Source organism: Pelodiscus sinensis, chromosome 4 (genome assembly GCF_049634645.1).
Source record: "Pelodiscus sinensis isolate JC-2024 chromosome 4, ASM4963464v1, whole genome shotgun sequence".
Lineage (NCBI taxonomy): Eukaryota > Metazoa > Chordata > Testudines > Trionychidae > Pelodiscus > Pelodiscus sinensis.
The window spans coordinates 75,429,228-75,442,938 of record NC_134714.1 but is presented as its reverse complement, the minus strand read 5'-3'; the positions used below and the strand labels follow the sequence as shown (position 1 = coordinate 75,442,938).

Genomic DNA, 13,711 nt, shown 5'->3' with positions numbered 1-13,711 from the left:
CACCTGCCACACACTTTGGTACTAGAAGTTTTTCCCTCAGCAGTACCCATAGGCGCCAGAGTCTCAGCATCCCCTGGAGTGGTGTGCATATTACACACAATATAGAACACTCCCCGTGCCCTCCCTTTTCAGTTCCTTCTTGCAGGAATTCCTACAGAGGGGAGGAGGGTGGGAAGCTGAATAGATGTGAGCAACACATCTCAAAGTACAGCAGTTATGGAAAAGGCAACTGTCTTTTCTTCTTTGAGTGCTTCCTCATGTCCATTCAACAGACGTGACTGCAAGTAGTGTCTGCAGAGGTGGGTAGGAGTTAAGGACATGCAGACTGCAGTACAGTCTTGCTGAACACAGCATTCTCCCTAGTTTGCTGCCTGATGGCATAGTGTGATGTGAAAGCATACCCTGACGATCACATCACTACTCAGCAGATATCCTTGATCAGGACATGTGTGAGATAGGCATACGACGAAGCTTGATCTCTGCTAGAATGGGCCCTGATCAATGTTGGCAGCAGGGCTCCTGCCAACTTGAAGCACATACAAATACAGGAAGTGATCTATTTCAAGAGCCTCTAGGAGGATATGTAGGAACCCCGCATATGTATGTTATGTATACAGGCACTCCCCGGGTTATGTACAAGATAGGGACTGTCGGTTTGTTCTTAAGTTGAATCTGAATGTAAGTCGGAACTGGCATCAGCCGCTGCTGAAACTGATCAGTTTCAACCGCGGCTGAATCTGGATGCCAGTTCTGACTTACAAACAGATTCAATTTAAGAAACCCAGGCGTCCCCAAGTCAGCTGCTGCAGAAACTGATCAGCGGCTGATTCCAGGAAGCCCGGGGCAGAGCAACTCTGCCTCAGGCTTTCTGTAGTCAGCCGCTGGTCAGTTTCAGCAGCGGCTGACTTGGGGATGCCTGGGGCAGAGCAGCTGGGGTGCTGCTGGGTTACTCCAGTAGCGCAGCTCCTCGGTGCTACTAGAGCAACCCAGCAGCACCCCAGCTGCTCTGCCCCAGGCGTCCTGATTCAGCCGCTGCTGAAACTGACCAGCAGCTGGGGTGCTGCCGGGTTGGTCCGGAGCGGCGCTGCGGGACCAACCCGGCAGCCCCCAGCTGCTCTACCCCAGGGGTAGGCAAGAAAAGCCTGGTCTGCTGGGGGGTGGGGGAGGGCACTAGCTGCACCGCTCCCCCTCCCCCAGCAGACCAGGGAGACTGCGATGGCGGGACCGTACAAGTCCTCCACAGCTTTGCTCCGTCTCCCTGGTCTGCAGGGAGACGGGGAGCAAAACCTTGGAGCACGTGGGCAGCGGGACAGTCCAGGCGTGCCTGGGCTGTCCCACTGCTGGTGTGCTCCATGGCTTTGCTCCCCGTCTCCCTGGTCTGCTGGTCAGACCAGGGAGACGGGGAGCAAAGCCGCAGAGCATGCCTGCAGCGGGACAGCCCAAGCGCGCCTGGGCTGTCCCGCTGCCCGTGTGCTCCAAGGCTTTGCTCCCTGTCTCCCTGGTCTGCAGGGAGACAGGGAGCAAAGCCGCGGAGCATGCCCGCAGCGGGACAGCCCAGGTGCGCCCGGGCTGTCCCGCTGCGGGCGTGCTCCAAGGCTTTGCTCCCCGTCTCCCTGCAGAGCAGGGAGACGGGGAGCAGCTTTTCTCGCCCCGGAGGACGGGGGCGGCGGACCGCGGCTCATCTGGGCGTCCCGCCGCTCCTGTCCTCCGGGGCGAGAAAAGCCCCGTTCGTAACTGCGGATCCGACATAAGTCGGATCCGCGTAACTCGGGGACTGCCTGTATTCATGTCCATGAGTCCATTTCATAAGCCACGGGGGGGAGGGGGGAGAGGGCGGGGATGGTCCGTCACACACTCAACCTGCCAAATGGCCACATGTTTCTTGTGTATTGGACACCACAGCTCTATTGTGATCTATGCCATCAAGTGCCAGCATTACCCCTCTGCCATGTATATTGGCCAAACTGGACAGTCTCTATGCAAAGGATAAATGGACATAAGTCAGATATCAGGAATGGTAACACACGTAAACCTGTAGGGCAGTGGTCTCCAACCTTTTTACACCCAAGATCACTTTTTAAATGACAGACCAAGCCAAGATCTACCGCCCCGCCCCTTCCTTGAAGCCCCACCCTCTCTATTCTCCTCCTCTCCATCACTTGCTATCCCCAATCCTTATACTGCTGCTTAAAAAAAAAAAAAAAAAATCTGTAGGAAGAGGTTTTTCCAACATGTGGCCTGTCTAGACTGGACCAAATGTCAGAAAAAAAAAAACCACCTTCTTTTGGAAGCCACCTTATTCCTTGTGGAAAGAGGAATATAGGGCCTGTTTGCTCTTCCACTAAAATGCAGAAGAGTTTTTCTGGGATATCTCCAGAATCTTGAAAAACTCCTGCAGTCTAGCTGGAACCTTGCTGTGTTGAGACAGGATGTGTAGTCTCTGGGGTGGGAATGAGGGATTTGGGTGTGGGAAGGGGTGAGAGGTGCAAGCTCTGGGAGGAAATCTAGATGCAGGAGGAGGTGGAGAAGGGGACACTGGCTAGGGGAGGGGGCTCCAGGCTGGACAGTGTTGGGATACTAACACTAACAGCAAGCTTCCCGGGCTGAGCGCAGGGCAGCCGGGCGGGAGCGAAGAGAAGCGGCTTCCTGGCCAGCTGGCTATGGTGCTCAGCCAGGGTGCACCAAGCTCCAAGTGGGCTGGTGCAGAGAAGCTGGTTGGCCAACTGGCTGTGGCCTTCAGCCTGGAGGAGGCTGAACCATACTCCAGCTGATCGGCGGCTTCCCCTCTGCACCTGCCCACGTGGAGCATGGTGCACCCTGGCTGAGCACGATGGCCAGCTGGCTGGGAAGCCACTTCTCTTTGCTCCCGCCCGGCTGCCCTGCACTCAGCCTGGGAAGCTTGCTCCAGCACAGCTGGAGCTAGACACAGCCTCCCTGGGCTGAGCGCAGGGCAGCCGGGCTGGAGAAAAGAGAAGTGGCTGCCCGGCCAGCTGGCTATGGTGCTCAGCTATGGCCCATTATAAAACCTGTCTCACTTACATTTAACACTGTCATTGACATCTAAAGCTAACTATGAGACACTTTCAGCCCACTCAATTAACCTAATTAGCACCTGAACTACTATTTACAGGTACTTTTTTTTTTCTTTCCTCTCCCCTCTTTTTCCGTTATAATTCTGATATTCCCCCTTTTTTCTTCACTCAGGCTCATCTGAAGAAGTGGGTTTTGCCCACAAAAGTTATGATATATTTCGGTTAGGGTCTAAGGTGCCACACGACTGCTTGTTGTTTTGAAAGTTACAGACTAACATAGCTACCCCCTGAGACCTCCTAAATGATGACAGAGTGAGGCTCAATCAGGAGAGTCACTGGTTCTACGTAACTAAAGTACCCTCATCTACAGCTCAAGCATGTGAAGACACATACTGCAGAGGTCATTCATCTAGTAGTGCCACCACGTTCTAATAAAGGTCAATTACTTTTCATGTGACAGACCTCAGAGAACAAGAGATGAATGAGGATCCAAAGTATCTATTCATGCAAAGTTAAAGGTTTTTGGAAATTAGTCTGTCCAGATTTAGAGATACATCTAGACAACTTAAATTTATTCAGTTTTCATTAGTTTTAAGAATAGACTGTCATTTAATTAATAAAATGTCAGCTCTGAATACCCATGATAACAGTTTCTTGTCTTTCATAATTTAGTAGCAGAAAGAAGCATAATAATTCATAACTAATAGCCTGTACCTTTATCACAGTTCAGAGCTAGTTGCACTTTGGACACTGCTCTAGTTTTTCTCTCTGAGTGAAGGCAAGCCTTGATCCTCTGGGATGAAACATGTGACTTTCCCATTCTTAGAACTAGGGCCCTAGGCTACAGCCTTGCACTGTGTCTAGACTAAACATAAATTAGACACGTTGAAATTCCAAATGAAGTGGGGATTTAAATATCTCGTGCTTTATTTGCATAATAGCATCATGATGCTCTTTCACAGAAGCGCCATTTTGAAAGTAAAATCGTGATCTACACGTGGTTCTTTCAAAAACGGCAGGCTTTTTCGAAAGGTCCTGTAAACCTCATTTTTTGAGGAGTACAGGATATTTCGAAAAACACTGCCATTTTTGAAAGAACCATGTCTAGACCACGGTTTTACTTCAGAAATGGCGCTTTTGCATAATTGCGTCATGCTGCTCTTTTGCAAAAGCGCCATTTCTGAAGTAAAACCGTGGTCTAGACATGGTTCTTTCAAAAATGGCAGTGTTTTTCGAAATATCCTGTACTCCTCAAAAAATGAGGTTTACAGGACCTTTTGAAAAAGCCTGCCGTTTTCGAAAGAACCACGTGTAGATCACGATTTTACTTTCAAAATGGCGCTTTTGTGAAAGAGCATCATGACGCAATTATGCAAATGAAGCACAAGATATTTAAATCCCCGCTTCATCTACAATTTCGGTGTGTCTAGTTTATGTCTCCATCAAAAAAGGGATGTAGACTAGACACAGCATTGTATGTGCCGCCTCTAATTATTCTTAACAGGTCTTCCTGCAGTTTTTCCCTTTGGGAGCTACAACCAACAATACATACAGTGACCACAAACAACTTTTTTAAAACAAAGGTCTGTTTAATCCTAAAAATAGGATCAGAGCATAACAGGAGAAATAATTTTGTAAACAATAACACCAGTTTATTGTTACACATAACTATCTCAGGCTTGTCTATAAGCAAGTGACTATTCACCAGCTTGCCACACAGTAATATTCTATATGGATGCAGAGTTCAGTGAAAGTTCCAGAAGACAGCTTAGCATATTAGTTCTTCAAAATGTAATATGCTAATATCCTACCTGCTCACTCAACCATGTATTTAAAAGTAACAATTCTTCTACATAGCAATTTCACCACCCATTATAAAGAAAGACTGCAGACCTCAAATTCATCTACAAATTTTGACACTGTTACTCTGAGCTTGAATAAAGATATTAACTGGTTAACACACTGCAAAGCCAATTCCCCTGCCTTTGACATCCACATTTTCACATAAACTGTGAACAGGAGACATCCAGTCCACTTAATTAGCTTCATTAACACGGGGCCTACAATTGACAGGTACTACTTCTGTTGTTTATTTTACATACAGGCAGTCCCCGACTTACGCGGATCCAACTTATGTCGGATCCGTAGTTAAGAACGGGGCTTTTCTTGCCCCGGAGGACTCGGGCGACGGGACCACCCAGATGCAACGCGCACGCCCCCCCCCCACCAGCAGACCAGGCTTTTCTCGCGACGCCTGAGGTAGAGCAGCTGGGGCGCTGCTGGGTTGGTCCCGCAGCACCGCTCCTCGGCGCTACTGGACCAACCCGGCAGCACCCCAGCTGCTCTGCCCCAGGCGTCCTGATTCAGCCGCTGCTGATCAGTTTCAGCAGCGGCTGACTTGGGGACACCTGGGGTAGAGCAGCTGGGGTGCTGCCGGGTTGGTCCCCGCAGCGCTGAGGTGCGGCGCTGCGGGGACCTACCCGGCAGCGCCCCAGCTGCTCTGTCCCAGGCGTCCAGATTCAGCCGCTGTTGAAACTGATCAGCGGCTGATTCCAGGAAGCCCAGGGCAGAGCAACTCTTCCTCGGGCTTCCTGTAGTCAGCCGCTGGTCAGTTTCAGCAGCGGTTGAATCTGGACGCCAGTTCCGACTTACATACAAATTCAACTTAAGAATAAACCTACAGTCCCTATCTTGTACGTAACCCGGGGACTGCCTGTATACATTTTTATTTATATATATATATATATATATATATACACACACACATACATACACACACACACACACACACACACACACACGGCTCGCCGAACGGCAGCGAGCCCTGCTCTCCAGCCGCGCGGTTTTGCGCTGGCTCTTCCAGGGTGTAATCTACTCACCGTGGGCAAGTAGATTACATTGTTTGTATAACCGCGCATGAGTGTGTGTGTGTAAAAAATAAAAATCTTGGATGCCATTATGTGCTCTGCAACTCATCCGATGAAGTGGAACTTACCCACAAAAGCTCATGATACCATATATCTTTGTTAGTCTCTAAGGTGCCACAGAATTCCTTGTTCTTATTTGAAGGGTTAGGCAAGTATATTTTATCCCATTCTCCCAACCCTCTGGAGGCCAGATGTACATCTGCTCCCCAACAGCATCTGCCTAAGTCATCCCTTAAGAATGTAACTATGTGTTTAAAGACTCTTTGATTGCCCTTTTCTCCCTCAGGGAGGAGACATTCCTTAGAGAAGCCTGTTGAGTTTATCCAACAGGTCACAGCAAATGGCTCCAGAACTGTTCATTCAGTTTTTGTTGATAAATACTATTTGGGCTATGACTTTCTTCCTACCTGCAGTTACTTAAGTCTGTAACAGTCACACAATGAAACTCCTTGCAATAACCAGGTAGAACCATATAAAATATACTATTCGTAATTATAGGCAGCTGCAAATCTAACACAAATATTGTCCCCAAAAGCCATGAAGCCAAAAGCCATGCAGCCTGATTTTCAAAGGTGCTGAGCACCCACTAATATAAATGCAATTTAAAAAAAGCTGCAAGTACTTAGCACCTCTAGGGAAATACATCAATCAAGTCTATAGCATGAAAGGTCAAAAGATATCAATCAAGAGAATGAAGCCTTGTCTACAGTACACAGTTTTGTCAGCAAATGGCAACTTTTGTCCACAAGCTAGTGGAGGTTTTCATGTTACAATGCTCTTCCACCAACAAAACACTCCTGCTTTGCCAACAAAATAAAGCCACTTTAACAAGAAGTGCTTTTTGCATGCAAGTTAGATCAACAAAGCATTCATTATGTCACTCTACACGACCTCTCTGCTCGCTATGGTGGGCATTCTACAATGCACACCACAACCTCTCTGCTTCCCATTTTGAACTCTGCTACCCTGCAATCAACTACACAGGCATGCATCCCTCCCCTTTCTAAAGCCTGGGGAAACTTTGAAATTGTTGAGCATGGAGGAGTCAAATAGCTGCACTTTCCAAAAGCAGCAAAGGCACTCCTGCCAAGACTACAGGGAAGGGGATGATCTTCTTTCCCTGCATGTTTGGGGACAGGAGAACTCAGAGTAAGTCATGGATTCAAAAACATTCAACAATGACTCCTGCTCTGCCCAGCATTAGGACCATAGAAAGGCAGGCAGATCCTGGGCTGGGACAGGAGGCATGAGCTCTGGGCCAGGCTGGAGCAGAGTGTGGGGTGCAGGTCAGGGTGCTGAGTAAAACCCTGCATAGGGTTGCCAGGTGTCCGGTATTCTACTGGACAGTCCAGTATTTGTGCTCTTTGTCCGGTTTAAAAAAAATCAGAGACTACTGGACATATGCAATGTCTAGTATTCTCTGATTTTTCTGGCTGCGCACCAGATGGAAGCCTGGTGTGGGCAGGGGAAGCGTCTGGGAGCCTGGTGGGGGCGGACTCCCAGACACTCCCCCCGCCCAGCTTCTGCGCAATCACAGGCTCCCAGCAGAGATTGCGGCCCTGCCTCCCAGCCTGGGAGTCCCAGCTAGGAGGCAGGGCTACGATCACTGTTCTGGGCACTTCAGAAGCCTAGCGGGGGTGGAGCGAGCGGCTGGCACTCCCAGCCACTGCCCCAACTCCGGCGAGGCTTCTGAAGTGCCCAGAGCAGTGATCGCGGCCCCACCTTCCAGGTGGGACTCCCAGGCTGGGAGGCGGGGCCGCAATCGCCCCTGGGAGCCTGTGATTGTGCAGAAACCTGGCAGGGGCAGAGGGAGTGTCTGGGAGTCCCTTCCTGCAAGCCTTCTGCGCAATCACAGGCTCCCAGTGCCAATACTGGTAGGGTTGCAATCGCCACTTATCCTACGTTCCTTTTTTTTTTTTTTTTTTTTTTTTGCTCGACCAAAAAAGACCAGCTTTCCGGTATGTTTTGGAAGACCATCTGGCAACCCTACCCCTGAATGGCTGTGGGAAGCTGGAGCCCAAGGGAAAAGCCTGTGTTGGTGGGTGTACCATATGGCTTGATGGAGTTTGCTTGACCACAAGCCTTGCAATGGGGTGGTTTGGGAAGTTGCCTAACTCCATCTGCACTCCAGACCAAAGCAGCACCTTCTCCTCAGTGCTGCCAGGCACTAGCCCCAAATCCCCTGGGTAGCTGGTTAGCCAATTTGTTTTAATCCTCCCACATATGCGCCGGAACTCCCTGCTGAATGCACAGGGGGCAATCCATGCAAGCAGCCTCACCTCTCCTCCTGAGGGTGTGGGGGGGAGGAGGGAGAGATGTAGTCACAGAAATACCTTTTTGCTGGCCAGATCCACCACTTGCCACAGGATAGACCATTCCAGTTTAGCTCCTCCCGCCCACCACTGAATACCAGCAGCCTTCCTGAATAAGATCACAGGGCAGTCCAGACGAGAGGAAACAATGGCCAGAGGAGGTAGCAGCACCAGGAGGAAGCAGCGGAAAATTGATGGAGGAGGGAACAAAGAGTTAGAGGAAGCAACAGCAAACGGGTGAAAGGGCAGGGACAGAGGCAGCAGCAGGAAGTATGAAAATTATATCAAAAGAAGCAGGGAGAAGGGTAGCAAAAATTGAGGGATAAGTGAGTGAGAGGCAGCAGAAGACAGGAGCCAATAGCATGGGAAGGGGCAGCAGTACCCCAAAGGTAATGGGGCAGGAGGAGAAGGCACTTTTAGCAAATGGCACAGTAGTCTATGTGATCAGTATGCCTTCTAGTGCTCAAAGGAGCTTATGTAAGAGCTGGCTGTCCAGACCCTCACTCACTCTGCATGGTCATTGCAATGGCCCTTCTCCCTGCTGGAGAAATGTGATCAGCTGTGACACTGTTTGTGATCACTGGAGTCTAGAGATGTAAGTGAGTAGTTGACTAACCAATAAGCCTAGACTTACCAGTTAATCTAGTCGACTATTTGCATTCCCCGTCTGCAGCAGCCTCCTGTATCAGAGGCAACAGCATGAGGCATAAAGCAGCCGGTCTGCACAGGGAGCTCGTTTTTAAACTAGCTCCCCTCACAGAATGGCTCCCACCTGGCACCCTGCATTGCTGCCTCTGATACAAAAGCAGCTGTGCAGGGTGGCAGAGGGTTCCCTGGAAGTGTGGTCAGACTGCACTGGCTGCTGGCCCAGCCCTCAGGAACTACAGAAATGTTGACTAACCACTAAGAATTCATGCAGTTAGTCGACCGTTCTATGACCCAGTAGCTAACACCCCTACTTGAATCCCAGTGTTGGTTTCTCCTGGAACTCTGTGAAAGCTACCTCCCCATCCTGCAAAGATTGTTGAACTGCTGGAGATTTCCTTCCTTACTGACAGGGCTAGGGAGCTACACGGAGAATTTCCACCTGCTTCCACTGCTGTATCTGGAGAGCATGCACAGACTGGAGGCGCTGTGGGAGATCTCCTCCCCCACATGTAGTCTCTTATGGATGTCTGGGGAAAGGAAGCAGCCTGACCCATTGGGCATTGCTGGAACTTGTTCTGTGCTGCAGATACAGCTCCTGCTCAGGTTAAGAGGTGTGATCAGAGGAGGGAACCTAGCAGCAATTCAATAGAGTGAGCCTAGCCCACGTCCCCATCAACTCTTCTCTGTCCCTTTAAGCACCAGTCAAAGTAAAATCCCCCCTCCCTCTCTCCCTTCCTCCTCTCAGCTGAGAAGGCATCCAGCAAAGCAGTCCGCAGCATGAAGTCTGTACAGGAGACACATCAAACCCATCCCAAAGCATCTTGCAGCTAGTTGCATAATTGGATAGCTTTCCACAGTACACTGCTCTTGTGCTGCTATTGTGGATGAGCTCTTATGGATGCACTCTATCAACACAAGAAGCTTAGTGTGGACATGCAACAGCAGTTTAATTACAGTGGTGGCTATGCATCAACAAAACTCTGTAAACAAAGCCTGACAAATCTGATTAGCTTCTATGATGAGGTAACTAGCTCTGTGGATATGGGAAAGTCAGTGGATGTGATATACCTTGACTTTAGCAAAGCTTTTGATACGGTCTCCCACAATATTCTTGCCAGCAAGTTAAAGGGAGTATGGATTGGATAAATGGACTGTAAGATTGGTCCGACAGTCTAGCCAGCTTTTTATCCAACAGAGAGTGATCAGTGGCTCGATGTCAGGTTGGCGGTCGGTTTCTCACAGAGCACCGCAAGGATCGGTTCTTGGACTGGTTTTCTTCAACATCTTTATTGATGACCTGGATGAGGAGATGGATTGCACCCTCAGCAAGTTTGCAAATGACACTAAGATAGGGGGAGAAGTAGATACACTGGAGGGCAGGGATAGCCTCCAGAGTGACCTGGACAGATGAGAGGATTGGGTCAAAAGAAATCTGATGAGGTTCAACTAAGACAAGTGCAGAGTCCTGCACTTGGGACGAAAGAATCCCAAGCATTGTTACAGGCTGGGGACTGAACGGCTAAGTAGCAGTTCAGCAGAAAAGGACCTGGGGATTACAGTGGATGAGAAGCTGGATGTGAGTCAACAGTGTGCCCTTGTAGCCAAGAAGGCTAATGGCATATTAGGTTGCATTAGGAGAAGCATTGCCAGCAGATCCAGAGAAGTGATTATTCCCCTTTATTTGGCTCTGGTGAGGCCACATCTGGGCTGTCTACACAATGGCAAGTTATTCCGGAAAATCAGCCGCTTTTCCGGAAAAACTTGCCAGCTGTCTACACTGGCCGCTTGAATTTCCCGAAAAGCACTGACGATCTAATGTAAAATCATCAGTGCTTTTCCGGAAAAACTATGCTGCTCCCGTTCGGGCAAAAGTCTTTTTCCGGAAAACTGTTCTGGAAAAGGGCCAGTGTAGACAGCACAGCAGTGTTTTCCACAAAAAAGCCCCGATCGCGAAAATGACGATCGGGGCTTTTTTTGCGGAAAAGCACGTCTAGATTGGCCACGGACGCTTATCCAGAAAAAGTGCTTTTCCAGAAAAGCGTCCTGCCAATATAGACGCGCTTTTCCGAAAATGCTTTTAACGAAAAACTTTTCCGTTAAAAGCATTTCTGGAAAATCATGCCAGTGTAGACGTAGCCCTGGAGTATTGTGTCCAGTTCTGGGCCCCCCCCGATAGAAAGGATGCGGACACATTGGAGAGGGTCCAGTGGAAGGTGACCAAAATGATTAGGGGGCTGAAGCACATGACCTATGAGGCGAAACTGAGGAAACTGGGTTTGTTTTAGTCTGCAGAAGAGAAGAGTGAGGGGGGATTTGATAGCAGCCTTCAGCTTCCTGAAGGAATGTTCCGAAGAGGATAGAGAAAGGCTGTTCACAGTAGTGACAGTACTGACGGATGGCAAAACAAGCAGCAATGATTTCAAGTTACAGTGGGGGAGGTTTAGGTTGGATATTAGGAAAAACTATTTCACTAGGACGGTGGTGAAGCACTGGAATGGGTTACCTAGGGAGGTGGTGGAATCTCCATCCCTAGAGGCGTTTAAGTCTCGGCTTGACAAAGCCCTGGCTGGGTTGATTTAGTTGGGATTGGTCCTGCCTTGGGGAGGGGGCTGGACTTGATGACCTCCTGAGATCTCTTCCAGTTCTATGATTCTATGAAATGTTCAGCTTAATGAGTGTAGAGGAACAAAAATGGGGTATAAAGTTTCACATTACACTGATGAGCAATCACATATAGAGGTTTCTTTACTGAAACACAATTTAAACTCAAATCATCATAACTTGTGAAATATCTTTGTTCTTACATTCCCAATATCTCTGAAGTTGCCGATAATTTCTATATTGGTGAATCATTCCAAAAGCTATTTGTGATATTTCATGAAAATCTCAGTCTGTACATTATTAATAAATCTACAGTATGACTTGTCCTTTTCTGATTTTTTTTTTAAAACCCACCCACACAACCTCAGAAGCAGACTATAAAAATGATTCTTGACTTGCGAGTTAAGAGTGTATTTAGATAAATACAAAATATGTTAACAGAGAGTAGCTTAGAGACAGTTTTCAAACTGTGGTCAGTAAACCAGTAGTCCATGGAGTCTGACCTTGGTATAGAGTAGGAAGAAACATTATGAAGTAGCAGCAATTTGTGGATGGAGTATTTGAGAACAACTGGCACCCAATAAATGATCCTGCTCTTGAAATAGTCCACGAGTTGGACAACCAATACATAGCTCACTAAAATTGTGATTTTAGATAATTGTGTCTCACCTTCCTTTTTTAACCATTTCACAATATTTCCTTCCTCCATTGTAGGGGACAGTGCAGGCATGAGTATTTTAACAGCAGGAATACCTAGAAAACAAGACACGCAAATTAACCATTAAAACCTCACACAATTATCTATAACTCACTTATCACACAGTCAGGGTATGTCTACACTGCCACCCTAGTTCGAACTAGGGTGGCTAATGTAGGCATTCGAAGTTGCAAATGAAGCCCGGGATTTAAATATCCCGGGCTTCATTTGCATCTTGCCGGGCGCCGCCATTTTTAAATCCCCGTTAGTGCGGACTCCGTGCCCGCGGCTACACATGGCACGGAGTAGGTAGCTCGAATTAGGCTCTCTAATTCGAACTACCGTTACTCCCCGTAGAGAGCCTAATTCGAACTACCTACTCCGTGCCGCGTGTAGCTGCGGGCACGGAGTCCGCACTAACGGGGATTTAAAAATGGCGGCGCCCGGCAAGATGCAAATGAAGCCCGGGATATTTAAATCCCAGGCTTCATTTGCAACTTCGAATGCCTACATTAGCCACCCTAGTTCGAACTAGGGTGGCAGTGTAGACATACCCTCAGTACAGTTAAGATCCCTGAGAAAGTAAAGAAATGGGAGTTAAAAGCAAAAAATGAGTGAATGGAAAAGAATCCAAGGAAATAAATAAAAATCTGCTCCCCTTTACTGTAATCATATATATAGTAGCCCGTCTGTGACTCTGTAATGCTGGCTGTTCCCTCTGGGCGACGCTGTTGCCTCCCTGGCTGTTCCCTCTGGGCAGTGCTGTTGCTTGACTCACGTCATTTGCCTCCTGCCGTGGAGTTCGGCTGACTTCTGTGCTGCTCAGCTGGGCCGCCGCGGGGGAGCAAGCAGTGCAAGCGGCCGTTTTATGCGCCGTGGTCCCCATGCAGCACAGGTGACGTGCGGCATGACCGTGGCTCCAGGTCCCGCCCCCTGGCCGTGTACGTCACCGCCTCGCCCCCCTTCATCCCCGCCATGGGGCTCGGCTGACTTCTGCACCGCTCAGCTGGGCCGCCATGTGGGAGCAAGTGGCGCAAGTGACCGTTCGAGTTCCACACTCCCCATGCAGCACAGGGAGCACGGTGCCCAAACAGCCATTTGGGCTCCGCAGTCTCCCAAGTGAGAGGCAGGAGGGGAAGGAGAAGAGAAAGAGAGAAACAGGAGGCGGAGGAGAGCTCTGAGAGCGGGGGGGGAGGCAGTAGGAGGAGGAGAGAGAGACATGGAGCGAGAGACTGGAGGCTCAGGAGAGAAGACAGACCTGGAGGAGAGACGTGAAAATCCCGTCTTATGATGGGCTAATTGGCTAGTCTATTAATGTTAATGCATCTCAGAAAACTGAACTTGCTCATTATTGTGCTACAGAGTACTGAAAGAAAATTATTACACTCGTAAAGAAATATTCATGGAAGCCTGCTAATAGATTCAACAGCTGAGATAAAACAAGATGCATTTTTTCCGGATACAATATGGACCTTTTCTGAAAAGTGGAAATAT

At 48.8% G+C, this 13,711-nt stretch overlaps 1 protein-coding gene across 2 annotated transcripts in view; it reads right to left on the bottom strand.

Moving 5' to 3' along the window:
- PDHX (pyruvate dehydrogenase complex component X) overlaps positions 1-13,711 on the bottom strand; it is a 103,911-nt gene that overhangs the window by 77,310 nt on the left and 12,890 nt on the right. Inside the window, exon 2 of one of the 2 annotated variants that reach the window (XM_075927468.1) lies at positions 12,190-12,273. The exons of the other annotated variant lie outside the window; for it this stretch is intronic. Coding sequence (XP_075783583.1) covers positions 12,190-12,273 — 84 coding nt within the window. The remainder of the gene's footprint in view (positions 1-12,189; positions 12,274-13,711) is intronic. 2 annotated transcript variants of the gene reach the window in all.